At 37.6% G+C, this 16,736-nt stretch overlaps 1 protein-coding gene across 7 annotated transcripts in view; it reads right to left on the reverse strand.

Moving 5' to 3' along the window:
• SENP6 (SUMO specific peptidase 6) overlaps nt 1-16,736 on the reverse strand; it is a 108,898-nt gene that overhangs the window by 19,512 nt on the left and 72,650 nt on the right. For 6 of the 7 annotated variants that reach the window (XM_053602840.1, XM_053602839.1, XM_053602837.1 and 3 more), the window contains 5 exons: nt 12,825-12,858; nt 12,250-12,444; nt 11,023-11,249; nt 8,919-9,028; nt 8,660-8,776 (listed from right to left, as the gene is read on the reverse strand). In XM_053602840.1, coding sequence (XP_053458815.1) covers nt 8,660-8,776; nt 8,919-9,028; nt 11,023-11,249; nt 12,250-12,444; nt 12,825-12,858 — 683 coding nt within the window. The remainder of the gene's footprint in view (nt 1-8,659; nt 8,777-8,918; nt 9,029-11,022; nt 11,250-12,249; nt 12,445-12,824; nt 12,859-16,736) is intronic. The other variant, XM_053602842.1, reaches the window with a different exon arrangement.

Below are 16,736 nucleotides of genomic sequence, written 5' to 3' on the forward strand. Positions count from 1 at the left end.
CAATGTAGCGAACCAGTTGTAAGTCCATCCATATGGATGAACCAAACTACATTGTAAAACTGAACTGAATAAAGGGATAATTCAATTTAAAAAAGGAAAAATCAGAAGAGATCAAACTTTTGCTCTTCGCAGATGATATGACTGTATATCTGGAAAACACCAGGGATTCTACTACAAAACTCTTACAAGTGATCAAGGAATACAGCAGCGTCTCAGGTTACAAAATCAACATTCATAAATCTGTAGCCTTTATATACACCAACAATAGTCAAGCAGAAAAAACAGTTAAGGACTCTATTCCATTTACAGTAGTGCCAAAAAGATGAAATATTTGGGAGTTTATCTAACAAAGGATGTGAAAGATCTCTATAAAGAGAACTATGAAACTCTAAGAAAAGAAATATCTGAAAATGTTAACAAATGGAAAAACATACCATGCTCGTGGCTGGGAAGAATCAACATTGTTAAAATGTCCATACTACCCAAAGCAATATACAATTTTAACGCAATCTCTATTAAACCTCCACTGTCATACTTTAAAGATCTTGAAAAAATACTATTTCGTTTTATATGGAATCAGAAAAAATCTCGAATAGCCAAGACATCACTCAGAAATAAAAACAAAGCAGGAGGAATCACGCTACCGGATCTCAGACCCTACTATAAATCGATAGTGATCAAAACAGCATGGTACTGGCACAAAAACAGGGAAGTAGATGCCTGGAACAGAATAGAGAACCAAGAGATGAATCCAGCTACTTACCATTATTTGGTCTTTGACAAGCCAATTAAAAACATTCAGTGGGGAAAAGATTCCCTATTTAACAAACAGTGCTGGGTGAATTGGCTGGCAACCTGTAGAAGACTGAAACTGGACCCACACCTTTCACCATTACCTAAGATAGACTCTCACTGGATTAAAGATTTAAACTTAAGACATAAAACTATAAAAATACTAGAAGAAAGTGCAGGGAAAACCCTTGAAGAAATCGGTTTGGGCGAATATTTTAAGAGGAGGACCCCCCCGGGCAATTAAAGCAGCTTCAAAAATACACTACTGGGACCTTTTTATAAACTAAAAAGCTTCTGCACAGCCAAGAACACAGTAAGTAAAGCAAGCAGATAGCCCTCAGGATGGGAGAAGATATTTGCAGGTTATGTCTCTGACAAAGGTTTAATAACCAGAATCCACAGACAACTCAAATGTATTAGCAAGAAAAGAACAAGTGATCCCATCACAGGCTGGGCAAGGGACTTGAAACTTCTCTGAAGAAGACAGGCACACGGCCTACAGACATATGAAAAAATGCTCATCATCCTTAATCATCAGAGAAATGCAAATCAAAACTACTTTGAGATATCACCTCACTCCAGTAAGATTAGCCCATATCACAAAATCCCAAGACCAGAGATGTTGGTGTGGATGTGGAGAAAAGGAAACACTTCTACACTGCCGGTGGGAATGCAAATTAATACATTCCTTTTGCAAAGATGTTTGGAGAACACTTGGAGATCTAAAAATAGATCTGCCATTCAATCCTATAATTCCTCTGCTAGTTATATACCCAGAAGACCAAAAATCACATCATAACAAAGATATTTGTACCAGAATGTTTATTGCAGCCCAATTCATAATCGCTAAGTCATGGAAAAAGCCCAAGTGCCCATCGATCCATGAATAGATTAATAAATTGTGGTATATGTACACCATGGAGACTTTACCTCTTTCATGTTTACATGGATGGAGCTGGAACATATTCTTCTTAGCAAAGTATCTCAAGAATGGAAGAAAAAGTATTCAATGTACTCAGCCCTACTATGAAACTAATTTACGGCTTTCATATGAAAGCCATAACCCAGTTACAACCTAAGAATATGGGAAAGGGGGAGAGGGAGAGGAGGGAGGGAGGAGGATGGGTGGAGGGACGGTGATTGGTGGAATTACACCTATGGTGCATCTTACAAGGGTACATGTGAAACTTAGTAAATGTAGAATATAAATGTCTTAACACAATAACTAAGAAAATGCCAGGAAGGCTATGTTAACCGGTGTGATGAAAATATGTCAAATGGTCTATAAAACCAGTGTATGGTGCCCCATGATTGCATTAATGTACACAACTATGATTTAATAATAAAAAAACTAAAAATAAATAAATAAATAAAAGGAAAAACATCTTTAAATTAAAAAAATTGATTCTACCTCATAGTGTTAAGAAATTTATGCCTTTAAAAATAAGTAGCTTCGTCTTTCTTTTATATAGCCAAAAGAACTTCTGTGATTATAGTTCTGGGCTTTTTTAATGTACATGTGTTAAAATTATTAATTTTAGGGGCCAGGTGCAGTGGCTCACGCCTTTAATCCCAGCACTCTGGGAGGCTGAGGCGGGCGGATTGCTTGAGCCAGTGAGTTCAAGACCAGTCTGAGCAAGAGCGAGACCATATCTCTAAAAAACAGCTGGAAGATGTGGTTGGTGCCTGTAGTCCCAGCTACTTGGGAGGCTGAGATGATAGGATAACTTGAATCCCAGAGTTTCAGATTGCCGTGAGTTATAACGCCACAGCACTCTACCTAGTCAAGAAAGTGAGACTCTACATCAAAAACAAAACAAAACAAAAAAAATCAACTATTAATTTTAGTAAGACTAACCTTAAATCTTATTTCAGAATTAAAGGAAAAATCCAAGTTTATTACGAAAATTTGTGGAATTTCTTCCATTTGGTTGAATTAATTTCTATTAGTGCATAAATAAATACTGAAGCATAGTGAAGCTATTAACTTGCTATTTCATAAAGTGGAAAACCTAACCACGACATCGTGACTTAAAGAGTTTAAGGTTAATCTGCAACGTTATGAAAGTTACTTTGAAAGTAGTTTTTATTAAAATAATCCTTTTCTTCACTGTAGTAACATTTTCCAGATGCAAAGCCCTTCTACTTCTTGCAATGTTGGCAAATCTGTTTAACAGTTTGTTTCCAATTATGATAGTAAAAGCTAGAAATGGACAAGAATGAGCAGCTCCAGTAGTAGAAGTTACTCATTTTAATAGGGAAGTTAAGAAAAATGTATGTGAACAAGACTATTAGGTGACAAAAAAGTTTTCTCTTTTAAATTCACATACAATTTTTTAAATCATGAATTTTATACCCTTTATCATTTGGTATACAGAATCTACCTGTAGATTCTCTACAGAGAAAGCTGACCTGTAGGTATTTTACGTTTATTATATGAAATTCATTTTAAGGTGTAACTAAAACAGGAAGTGCCCTCCAGGATTATAAACAAGTCACTATAAAATCTCTATCATAATATAAAAAAGTACAGAATATTTAAACAGATTAAACTACATCATAAAAAAAAATACAGGTGTTCAACTCCTATAGATTCAGCTGAATGCTTTCAAAAAACAAAAGATCATTTTATTTATTTATTTATAGACAGAGTCTTACTATGTTGTCCTTGGTAGAGTGCTGTGGTGTAACAGCTCACAGCAACCTCAAACACTTGGGCTTAAATGATTCTCTTGCCTCAGTCCCCCCCCCCCCCCCCCCCCCCCCCCCCCCCCCGTCGCTGGGACTGTAGGTGCCTGCCACAATGCCCGGTGATTTTTTTTGTTGCAGTTGTCATTGTTGTTTAGCAGGCCTGGGCTGGGTTCAAATCCACCGGCCTTGGTGTATGTGGCTGGCGCCCTAACTACTATACTGCAGGCACTGAGCCCAAAAAATCATTTTAATATAAATAAGTAGGCTAAAAGTAAAGGGATTAAGAAATGTATACCATGAAAATAAAAACAAAGCTGAAGTAGCTATATTCATGTTTAACAAAGTAGACTTAAGGACGAGGAAGATTTTCAAGGGTAAAGAGGGACATTACATTAAGGACAAAAAGGTCAATGCTCCAGGATATAAATGTGTATGTGCCTAACAAGAGTTTCACAATGCACGTGGCTAAGACTGGTATAGATCTGAAAGGAGAAATAGAGAAATTCATAATTATAATTGGAGATTTCATTAACTCTTTCTCAAACTGGTAGAGCAAGCAGGCAGAAAATCCCTAAGGATAAAGATGATCTGAGCAGTAGCATCAACCCACTCGACCCCCCCTGACAGTCAAAGAACACGCCATTCAACACTATCCATTCCCTTCAGGCTTTTCAGGAACTTGGTTTATTAAAGTCTTATATACATTAGGACTAAGAATATATATATATATATGTTATATATATTGGGAGACAGAGTCTCACTCTGTCACTCTGAGTAGAGTGCCATGGCAACTCACAGCAACCTCAAACTCTTGGCCTAAAGTGATCCTCTTGCCTCAGCTTCCCAAGTAGCTAGGACTACAGTATGCTCAGATAGTTTTCTATTTTTAGTAGAGAGGAGTCTCCCTCTTACTCAGGTTGGCCTTGAACTCTTTTTTTTTTTTTGGTAGAGACAAAGTCTCACTTTTCGCCCTTGGTAGAGTGCTGTGGTGTCACACAGCTCACAGCAACCTCCAACTCCTGGGCCTAAGTGATTGTCTTGCCTCAGCCTCCTGAGTAGCTGGTACTACAGGCACCCGCCACAACGCCCGGCTATTTTTTTGTTGCAGTTTGGCCAGGGCTGGGTTTGAACCTGCCACCCTTGGTATATGGGGCTAGCGCCCTACCCACGAGCCACAAGTGCCGCCTGGTCTTGAACTCTTGAGTTCAAGTGATCCACCTTTCTTGGCCTTCCAGAGTGCTAGGATTACAGGCGTGAGTCCCTGCACCCAGCAGAGAGAGAGAGAGAGAGAGAGAGAGCTTTTTCATTTACGCTGTGGTAAAAACATAAAATTTACCATCTTAACCATTTTTGAGTAGTATTCAGTAGTTATACTGAGGTATATTCACTGTCACAAAAAGATCTCCAGAATCTCATCTGGCATTAAACAACTCTTTTCCTCCCTCCCCCAGCCTCTGGTAACCAACAATTCTACTCTCTGTTTCTATGAATTTGACTACTGTAGAGCCCTCATTTAAGTGGAATCATATAGTCTTTGTCACATTGTGACTAATTCCATTTCAAAGTTGATACATATTGTAATATGTGACATTTCCTCCCTTTTAAAGGATGGATAATATTCCACACACATAGGCACCACATTTTGTTTGTTCACTCATCAATGAACAGTTTGGTTGTTACCACCTCTTAGCTACTACTGCAATAATAAATATCGCTTTAAGACTCTATTTTCAATTCTTTTGAATATAGTCCTGAATTGCCTAACAATAAGAATATGTATTAAAAAAGGCATCAGGTGATTTCAAAGTTGTGCAAACATTATAAAGCATACTTACACAAACCTAGATGGTATGGCTTACATAAACCTGTATAGCCTGTTACTGTACTGAATACTGTAGGCAAATCTACCACAATGGTAAGTATTTGTGTACCCAAACACATCTAAACGTAGAAAAGGTACAGTAAAAATACAGTATTATATACTTATGAGACTGCTGTCAGATACAGGGCCCACCACTGATCAAGACATCATTATATAGTGCGGGATTGTATACCCAGGAGCAGGACTGCTGGATCATGTGGTAGTTCTATTTTTAATTTCCCAAGTACCTATGTATTGTTCTCCATAGCAAATGTACCACTTTATAACCCCACCAACAGTGTAAAAGGGTTCCAATTTTTTCATATCCTCACCAACACTTATTTTCTGTTTTTTTTTTTTTTTCTTTAACAATAGCCATCCCAATGGATATGAGGTGGTATGGTGCCGTGGTTTTGATTTGGACTTTACTGATGATTAGCGTCCTTAAGAATCTTTTCATATGTTTCTCAAGCATTTCTGAGATAAGCTTTTTCCTTTTTAAAGAGAAAAGGTCTTACTCTGCTGCCCAGGTTAGAGTGCAGTGGCAGGAACATAGTGCAGTGGCAGGAACATAGCTCACGGCAGCCTCAAACTTCTGGGCTCAAGAAATCCTCCTGTTGGCTCGGCACCTGTAGCTCAGGGGTTAAGGACGCCAGCCACATACACCGGAGCTAGTGGGTTGTAATCTAGCCCGGGCCTGCCAAACAACAATCACAACTACAACAAAAAAAATAGCCAGGCATTGTGCTAGGTGCCTGTAGTCCTAGCTACTTGGGAGGGTGAGGCAAGAGAATCACTTAAGCCCAAGAGTTTGAGGTTGTGTGAGCTGTGATGCCACGGTACTCTACCCAGGGCAACATAGTGAGACTCTGTCTCAAAAGAAAAACAAACAAACAGGGCGGCACCTGTGGCTCAGTGAGTAGGGCGCCGGCCCCATATGCCGAGGGTGGCGGGTTCGGACCCAGCCCCAGCCAAACTGCAACAGAAAAATAGCTGGGCATTGTGGTGGGCGCCTGTAGTCCCAGCTGCTCGGGAGGCTGAGGCAAGAGAATCGCGTAAGCCCAAGAGTTAGAGGTTGCTGTGAGCCGTGTGACGCCACGGCACTCTACCCGAGGGCGGTACAGTGAGACTCTGTCTCTACAAAAAAAAAAAAAAAAGAAAAGAAAAGAAAAACAAACAAACAACAAAAAGAAATCTTCCTGCCTCAGGTTCCCAAAGTTCTGGGATTACAGACAGGCACGAGCCATTGCACCCAGCTAGATAACAGCTTTTGACCCAGCTAGGAAGAACTTGGTTTAATTTTGTCCTTGAATGTGTGTTAGATTTCTAAGGGGTCTGGAAAAGTTAGGCATTTAAAATCTAGGGCAGTTTCTTATATCAGAAAGTATATGACACATTTTATCTCCCTGAAACATATTCCATCATTAAAAGGAAAAACGGTGTCCCTGAAGAGAGGATACAGTTACCCTGAAGAGAATATATTATCCCCATGTTGAGTGGATCCTGTTGGTTGATGGTGTTGTTGAGTTCTTATATACCAGTGGTTCTCAACCTGTGGGTCACAATCCCTATGTGACAATGAAAACACATCCTGCATACAGATATATTTTTTTATTTTTCATTTTTTTTTTTTTGTAGAGACAGAGTCTCACTGTACCATCCTCGGGTAGAGTGCCATGACTTCACACGGTTCACAGCAACCTCCAACTCTTGGGTTTACACGATTCTCTTGCCTCAGCCTCCCAAGCAGCTGGGACTACAGGCGCCCGCCACAACGCCCGGCTATTTTTTTGTTGCAGTTTGGCTGGGGCTGGGTTTGAACCCACCACCCCCGGCATATGGGGCCGGTGTCCTACTCACTGAGCCACAGGCACCGCCCCTGCATACAGATATTTACATTACGATTCATAACAGTAACAAAATTATGTTTATGAAGTGGCAACGAAAATAATTTTATGGTTGGGGGTCACCACAACATGAGGAACTGTATTAAAGGGTTGCAACATTAGGAGGTATTAGGAAGGTTGAGAACCACCGTTTTATACCCTTGTTTTTTTTTTTTGAGACAGAGTCTCAGTTTGTCACCCTCAGTAGAGTGCCGTGGCATCACAGCTCACAGCAACCTCAAACTCTCGCGCTTAAGTGATTCTCTTGCCTCAGCCTCCCAAGAAGCTGGGACAACGGGCACCTGCCACAATGCCCAGCTCCTGTTTTTTTGTTGCAGTTGTCTTTGCTGGGTAGCTGGCCCAGGCTGAGTTCAAACTCGCCTGCCTCAGTGCATGTGGCTGGCACTATAACAACTGTGCTATGGGCGCCAAACCCCAAACTTCACTCTTTATAACAATGAATGTGTTTTTCCCCACCAAACTGTGGGTTGCAACTATTAGTAGGCTATAAAATCAATACAGATTTTGACACGTATTTAAAAAAATTGTTTAAGGAAAACAAAACACTAGAAAATATTATAAATATTATAAAGTATTGGATATACTAAGTTCCATTTGTTTCATATACTACATATACTCCATTTTATACCAAAAACTGGTAAACATATACCAATTTATACATGCGTCAACAGTCTGCACACAGGCATACATGTATATATTGAGTCATCATGTAAGCTCTCTCAGGAAAGCTTTCCGGTCCTGCAGATGTTCCAGCCCCCAAAGGGAATGAAACATTCTTTCATCTGCTGTGCCTGTACCATGTTATTTCTTCTATCATTCTTTAATCCCACATTTGTGTTTCCTTCTAATATAGTACCTGGCACATAATCGGCACTCACGAACACTTATTAAAGGAAATGAATGAACTCATATTTTTGCACTTGCTCAACATGTACCTAACTTAGGGTAGGAGCAATTTTCTTTCCTTCTTTCTTTTTTTTGAGACCGAGTCTTGAGGTCTCGTCACCTGGGTAGAGTGCCATGGTATCACAGCTCATTGCAGTCTCCAGGTCTTGGGCTCAAGCAATCCTCTTGCCTCAGTTTTTCTATTTTTAGGAGCAAATTTCTAAAGAGTTAAAACCTTTAACAGTACAACCTAATAAGCTGCTCTTTATGAATACTTTCTATGTGGCTATGTATTTTTCCTAGGACTAGGCATGCATTCTCTCATTTAATTCTCACAACTATTTTAGATATTACCCTTATTTTATAATGCAGACACATAGAGAGATTAAATCACTTCCCAAATGTCACACAGTAAATGGTAGTGATGAAATTTAAAACTGAAACAATGTGACTCTAGAAAATAAAGATAAACAATGATAAAATGCTAAAGATTTGCTAAAAGGTTAGTAGAAAATTAACTTACTTCAAATAGAAGTCTATAATAACATCATTTAAAAATTCTCCTTCATTTAGACAGTGCAGGTCCTCATTAGTAACGGAGATGCCTCCCTTAGCTGGAGGTGGTGGATATACTATCAATCTATAACAACATAAAGAAACAAGCAAATAAACAAATCTATACAGATATATATATATATATATATATATATATATACAACTGAAACATAATAAAATGGTGAAAGCAATTTAAGAGCACTGCAAAGGTAAAGCAAGTCTCTCACTTTTCTACTGGGCCAATGAAGATGGTGTGGCTTTCTCCAGTTTCTTCTTCATCATCAAAAAACTGGAATTCCTGTTTGTTTCTAAGTTGCATTTTAGATTCAAAGGATACCTGAAAAAAGAAATTTAATAAGGAAATTCACAAAGTCAATTGGAAAAATTTTCAATGAAAAGGGTAAGCCTGAGGCAAGATAACTTTTCAATTAAAAAAGATTAATATAGCCGGGTGTTGTGGCAGGTGCCTGTAGTCCCAGCTACTTGGGAGGCTGAGGCAAGAGAATGGCTTAAGCCCAAGAGTTGGAGGTTGCTATGAGCTGTGGCACCATAGCACTCTACCGAGGGCGACATAGTGAGACTCTGTCTCAAAAAAATAAATAATAAATAAAATAAAAACAAGAAACAGGGCCAGACATGGTGGCTCATGCCTGTAATCCTAACACTCTGTGAGGCCAAGGCAAGAGGTCTGCTTGAAGCCAGCCTGAGCAAGAATGAGATGTCATTCTTGCTCAGGCTGGCTTCAAGCAGACCTCTTGCCTTGGCCTCACATGTAGTGAGAGAGGCTGAGGCAGGAGATTAGGACTTTGAGGTTGGAATGAGCTGCGATGCCACTATATCCTAACAAAACAGAACAAAAGTCTATCAAAACAAAAAATAAACTGAAGGAAAAAAACAAACAAGAAAGAGGCAAAACTAGTGATACCCTATGTATGTAAAATGGTTTTCCAACCTTTCTTTAAGATCTCAACCATCTATATTAAATTAGCTTATGCTACAAAGATTCAGAGAACCTTTCCAAAAACCAAAGTGGTTTTTTTCTCCTAGGAGTAGAGGTCTACCTAAGTTCAATGGCTCAGCCATCCATAAGGTATAGAAGCAGAGGCTCAGGGAACACAGGCCAGGGAGCTTCAGCTATATGAAATGGGATCCTTGCAGAGAACCCTTCCATTGAAACCTGAGTCCATCCCAGGTATCCTATGGCTTCTGCTGCTTTTTTCTGCCTTTGACACTATCTCTAGTAGCCAACTCTGCAAAAGAAGGAGAATGATTCCTTCTCTTCCCAAACCACTAACTCTGTGAATAGCGCTTCTCTGGTGAGGTCTTGCTCAATATTACCAAGATTGTGCCTTGAATGGCCATATTTCCAAGTTTGTAGCCAAGTTGAGAGATTTAGTTCTAATATATTAGGCCAGCAAAATTTACTTGCTGTGTTAGGGGATAGAATTTTAAAACTGCATATATTTTACTAACATTACAGTACTACCATAGTCTTGGGTTCAGGGAATTTCAAAGTCTCCTAAAGACAGCTGGGTGCAGTGGCTCAAGCCTATACTCCTAGCACTTGGGAGGCCGAGGTGGGTGGACTGCCTGTGCTCAGGAGTTCTAGACCAGCCTGAGCAATTGTGAGACCCTCTCAAAAAAAAAAAAAAAAAGCTGGGTGTTGTGGTAGGCACCTGTAGTTTCAGCTACTCTGGAGGCTGAGGCACGAGAATCTCTTGAGCCCAAGAGTTTGAGGTTGCTGTGAGCTATGACACCACAGCACTCTACCCAGGGCCACAAAGTGAGACGCTGTCTCAAAAACAAAACAAAATAAACAAACAAAAAATTTCCTAAATACATGAATAACAAAGACTTACTCTAGAATTGAATACGTATTTTGACATCCAAGGTCAAATAATTGTGTATTCTTCACTTCCCAAGTTTTCAACCACATATGCCTGTCTGTATTACATATAAACATACAACACATTAGGGACCAAAATTCCTTCAAACCCAAGACAAAGGGTAACAATAAATTTGCATATAGCAATGTGTGTGTGTGTGCGCGCATGGTGTAAAGGAAGAGAGAAAAAAAGATAAAAAGTAAAGGTAAGACTGGAGTATAGAGAACAAAAAATACTCCTGAGACCTGCATCACGTACTCTCATTCACACTTACCCACAACTGTTTTGACCCAAGATCATTTACAAATCTCATATAAAAGCAAGTAATTCTGAAATGGAATTTAAAGATTTAACACTGAAACAAGCAGTATTGTAATAAAACATGTTTCTCTTTAAAACTATCCATTATTTAAAATTGTTTTAAGACACTTTAAAATATAATTACAGTTTTAGTTTTATTTTCTTTTTGCACACAACTTCCTTTCGTGCTTTCTTCATAGGTTTTTGTACAGGCAACAAGTCTGCTATTGGCTTCTTCAAAGGGGATTTTTGCAAAAAAATTGGAAATATTATTCTTTATACCAATGTCATTAATAATATTTTCAAATATTATATTGAAGTGATGATCGAGGCCATTATGAAAAATTAAAATTATATATTGTTCTTCCAAATCTGAAAAGAAACAAATATAACTATAAGTTTAAAAGAACAAAACAAGTAAATAGATAATGTAAAAAAGAGTAACATCTAATTATTTCTAGGAACCCTGGTATAAACGTCCACAATAATGTTTGGCACATAGTAAATATACACAATAGATTCTAGAATAAAGACTAGTGAATATTACCTGGTAATGTTACCCAGGTTATTAAGAGAAGGAACCAGGGCATATTACTCTAGCAACAGCTTAAGAACAAAGCTATTCATGATTGTAACTAATTTACTTCATCTAATAAATTCCAAATCTATTTGTAGTCATAAAATCCTACATTGGTTAACTTGTTTGTCAAATATAAATAGGAAACTGCCAAGTGAACTGACAGTAGCTCTAGAAAACTTCACTGCAAACCTGCTGTTCACTAAGGTGCCGACTCTTCCAACTTTAGTGATAACTACTATTTATTCATTATTAAGCTGAATCAGCAATTAATTACTCCTGAAATGTATTTACTTTATAAGCAGGCATACTATGTCATAAATGTTAGAGATGAAGGGAAACAAACTACAGAAGAGAATCATACCTGTGTATTATAAAGACTGTACTGTAAAGATTCTATGAACTTGAAAACTTCTATTCAGGCTATGTTTCAAGGCTTCAGATGTACATGGTTTATTTATACTTAATCTTATCAGTTAAAAAAAATCATTTTTCTCAGCTACACAGTGTTAAAGAGTCTGATCTTTTAAGTTTCCCCCTCCCCAGGTCGTCTTAGTTTTAGTCCACTTTAGAACTTCCTAAATGGGTAAACCTAGGTTTTACCTTCAGCCCTTCCACTTTCTGTGGGTTTTTCCTTATCTGTACGATGGAGGAAGTAATGCCTACTGTACAAGACAGTGGTAGATAATACAAGGACCGGAGATAACACACAACTAAGGCGTCTATCAAAGTGCACCCACATTCTTCTATTCAACAGACTATATGTATTATTATAATCTGTTCTACATAACTTACTTGTTAACTTATTTATTCCTTTACCATCATTCCAAACTTTATCCTCCTTATTCATTTGCAGTTTCATGCTCAGCTTTTGATAAACTGCTGGTATGGCCTGAAGAAACACTACTGGTAATTTTCGGACATTACACCATTCACATTTAGTTAGATCAGAGGTATGTAAAATAATATCTACAGGATCACCTTCTGGTTCTGAAGGAAAACAAATGGAAATGGAAAAGGAATCAATTCTTAAGAGCGAATCATGAATGAAGGAAATTGTGGGGAAATATAACTTTAAAGTTAAGCATGTATTTATTACTGCTCTGCCAAGAACTTTCATGGGAAATGAAGAAAAATCTTTGCAACTACCTTAAAGAAGCATCTACACTTTTCCCATATGAAAAGGGGGTTCTAAAAATTTAGGCTTTGTGATACTACATAATGAAATTAGACCAAGATATATGTTCTTTGTTAAGAAGATATATGTAATGACTGATCATCTTAATGAAATGTATGAATGTCATTTAATCTCATTTATTCCTATAAAGAGATCTAGAGTTAATGAATAAAAAAGATACAAAGTAGTTTACCTTTTAGATGTATCTTGATAAAATCTAAACAAAACTAAAAAATAAAATAGATTAGTATTGATCACAGATGTATAAAGATTTTGCTACATACACCCCAAATAACATGTTAGTTGCACCTTAAATCTATAGAGGGCAGAAAAATCTAAGCCATCTACCATGTGTACAAGATGAAAAATCCCCCAATTCTCTCAGAAGGGCAGTACTTTACTTTTTTCTTCAAGTACTTAGAATGTTTCTTGTATTACAGTTTATCTTTAAAACTTCACAGAGAAATTGACATAATTACAAGGAATACCTGAATACTCCTGACCTAGATTCACTGTTGCCATCCTGACATATCCTCTCTGTCTTTCTACACATACACTCATTCCCGTTTGCTAAGCCATCATAAAGCAGCAGACATTGTAACATTTCTGCCCTAATTCCTTCTACCAGAGTCTCTCAAGAACATTCTCCTTTACAACCAATCATTAGTCTATCTAAGAAATCAAGATTAACTTCATTCAACATATAATTCATACTCAAATTTCCAAACTGCTCAGAATTATCCTTCACTGCTGTTCTAATTTTTCCCCACTCTACAATTCTTTTTTTATTTTGCAGTTTTTGGCCGGGGCTGGGCTTGAACCCGCCACTTCCGGCATATGGGGCCGATTACCTTACTCCTTTGAGCCACAGGCACCACCCTCTACAATTCTTTTTTAAGGTTGTATTTATCTTTTTTTACCTATTCCAATCAAGACCAGAAACCTTTCCCACTCTAGGGAGGTTCTATAAAACATCCAATATCCTAGACTTGTGTTTCCTCGCATCAAAAATTACCAAAAAAAGCACACAGGTGAGGCGCTGATACCACCCACTATATCACATCAGAAGATGCAGCTTATCAGCCTGTCCTACCACTGATAAAGCTTAATCATTTCTTAAGGCATAGACTGCCAGGTCTTTCCATTATCTTTTCCCTTTGGAGTTGGAAAATTTGTGGAGAGATACTTGAAACCTTGTGAATATCCCATGCCCTAAAAATCTTTCACACAATGGTTTTAGCATCCATTAAAGATCCTTGTCTGAACTGGTTAATTATTGGTGGTTATAAAATAGTGATTTTTCTAACTAACTGTTTCAATGTGGAGAAAACACATTAAGCCTGATGCAACCTGAATTAATGATGATTTTGCATGTTTACAGCAGATAAGAGAATTAAGAAAGCAGGCAGTGCTTTAAAATGCATTTTTTAAAAGATAGACTGATGCTGGCGTGGGAAGGGAACACTTTTACACTACTGGCAGGATTGTAAACTAATACAGCCCTTTTGGAAAGAAGTATGCAGAATCTTCAAGGAGCTAAAAATAGACCATACGATCAATAGGTAGCTACCCAGAAGAAAAAAAAAATCATTTTATCATAAGTACATTTGCATTAGAACATTTATTGTAGCTCAATTCACAATCGCCAAGATGTGGAAACTCATAAATGGATAAATAAACTGTGGTATATATACACCATGGAATATTATTCAGCCATAAAGAAAGATGAAGACTTTACATCTTTTGTATTTACCTGGATGGATTTGGAGAACATCCTCCTAAGTAAAGTATCACAAGAATGGAAAAGCAAGCAGCCAATGTACTCAATATTGATATGACACTAGTAGATGAACAACTACATGCCCACATAAGAAAAAAAAACACAATTAAATTCAAGTGGGGAGAGTGACGAGGGGAGGAGGAGGGGGTTTAGTAAGCTCTCACTTAATGTGCACAATTCAGGGGTATACAGCACATTTCCTGCGTGAAGGGCTCAACTACAACTTGCACTTCACCTAACAAATGCAAACAATAACCTAATCCTTTGAACCCATATATTAATCTGGAATTTAAAAAAGATAGATTGATATATATATAGAGATGAATAGCTATGGGAAAAGCTAATACAATACAGTAAAATGCTAACGGGAGAACTTAGCTTGGAAGTAAAATTCTTTTCAGTTTGAAAATTTTCATAATGTAAAAAAAGTAAAGAAATACAAATTCAGTAATTACTACAATAATTCCAAAGTCTAGAGTGCCACAAAACATACCTTCTAAAGATTGCACTTGAAAGTAATACATTAATTGGTTTCAATGAAAAGTAACACATTATTTGGGGATATCAAGAATGAATAGGGGCGGCGCCTGTGGCTCAGTCGGTAAGGCGCCGGCCCCATATACCGGGGGTGGTGGGTTCAAACCTGGCCCCGACCAAACTGCAACCAAAAAAAATAGCTGGGTGTTGTGGCGGGCACCTGTAGTCCCAGCTACTCGGGAGGCTGAGGCAAGAGAATCGCCTAAAGCCCAGGAGTTGGAGGTTGCTGTGAGCTGTGTGAGGCCACGGCACTCTACCAAGGGCCATAAAGTGAGACTCTGTCTCTACAAAAAAAAAAAAAAAAAAAAAAAGAATGAATAGTTGTAGGGGAATAGTTGGGAAGCATTCTGGCACATGTGTTATATGCTTCAAAAAAATATGTCACACAACCAAAAAAGTGACAATGATAACGACAAACAATAATAATATAAGGCATTTAAATAAAATTATTGCATGATATGAAGAAATTGAAAGTTATGTCTAAATCTTTATATCTTAAAATTTTGCATAACTGGGACAACAAAAATGGTGGCAGGAACCAGCAATTACTGGGAAGATTTCAGGAAACAGGCTTGACAGCTTTCCGGAAAATGAACTTGACCTGAAACTGGTTTCCTGCAGTAAACTATGTACAAGTTACAGTCATAGCAATGCCAGAGATGGAAGATGCGACAGGTATAGTTCTGACACAACACCCCTTTTGAATGGATCAAGCCAGGACAGAATGCTCGAGACAATGGCAATTGAGATTGAACAACGACTGGCAAGGCGTACAGGGGTAAATGATAAAATGGCAGAATATACTAACAGTGCAGGTGTGCCCTCCTTGAATGCGTTAATGCATACATTACAGCGACATAGAGACATACTGCAGGGAGTAAGAAACAACTTCAATCTCAGTCTTCATATCCAGAATAAATTCCAAATGGATCAAAAATTTATGTGTAGAAAAAGAAACCATAAAAATAAAGGATGCAAGAAATTTATAAATTTGATTATACACACGAATTCCATAAAACCAAAGCAAACTTTATGGCAATATGGGAAAGAGAGACTCTCGTGGATCAGTACGAAAAGGTACTGAGTCATACAAAAGTGGGTCTGGAGTAAACAACAGAAGAACTGAACTATTTTTAAAAGAGCATGACCACCTTCGAAAGTAGGTATAATTGAATGTATGCATCCTATGTAGTTTTCCACATTTATGTTTATTTACTTTATAGCAAATGTTTTATGGTGTTTATTGTAATAAGTGCTTCATCAATGATAATTCATTTAGTTCTCTTTATGAACCTTTTCAATAGAAATGGAATTACAACCAGTCCCAACATTTAAAAAAATGTGCATAATTAAATTGTATATACCAGTGGTTCTCAACCTTCCTAATGCCTCCTAATGCCACGACCCTTTAATACAGTTCATGTTGTGGTGACCCCCAAACCATAAAATTATTTTCGTTGGTACTTCATAACTGTAATTTTGCTACTGTTATGAATCTTAATGTAAATATCTGATATGCAGTATGTATTTTCATTGTTACAAAGGGGTAGCGACTCACAGGTTGAGAACTGCTGGTATATATCAACACTATAAACAGACATTGGGTTATTTCATCTATATCACAAAAGTTTCTAAATTTAAATTGACTGAACACTTTGATTTTATATATTATCATTATAAAATTAGGGACTGCTTTGTATTTTTGTATATATGATATTCCTAACAGTATTAAACCATTTTACTTTTTAATGAAAGTATTTAATTTTAAATGAAACTAACATTTCTCAA

Source organism: Nycticebus coucang, chromosome 9, assembly GCF_027406575.1.
Source record: "Nycticebus coucang isolate mNycCou1 chromosome 9, mNycCou1.pri, whole genome shotgun sequence".
In the NCBI taxonomy this organism is placed as follows: Eukaryota; Metazoa; Chordata; class Mammalia; order Primates; family Lorisidae; genus Nycticebus; species Nycticebus coucang.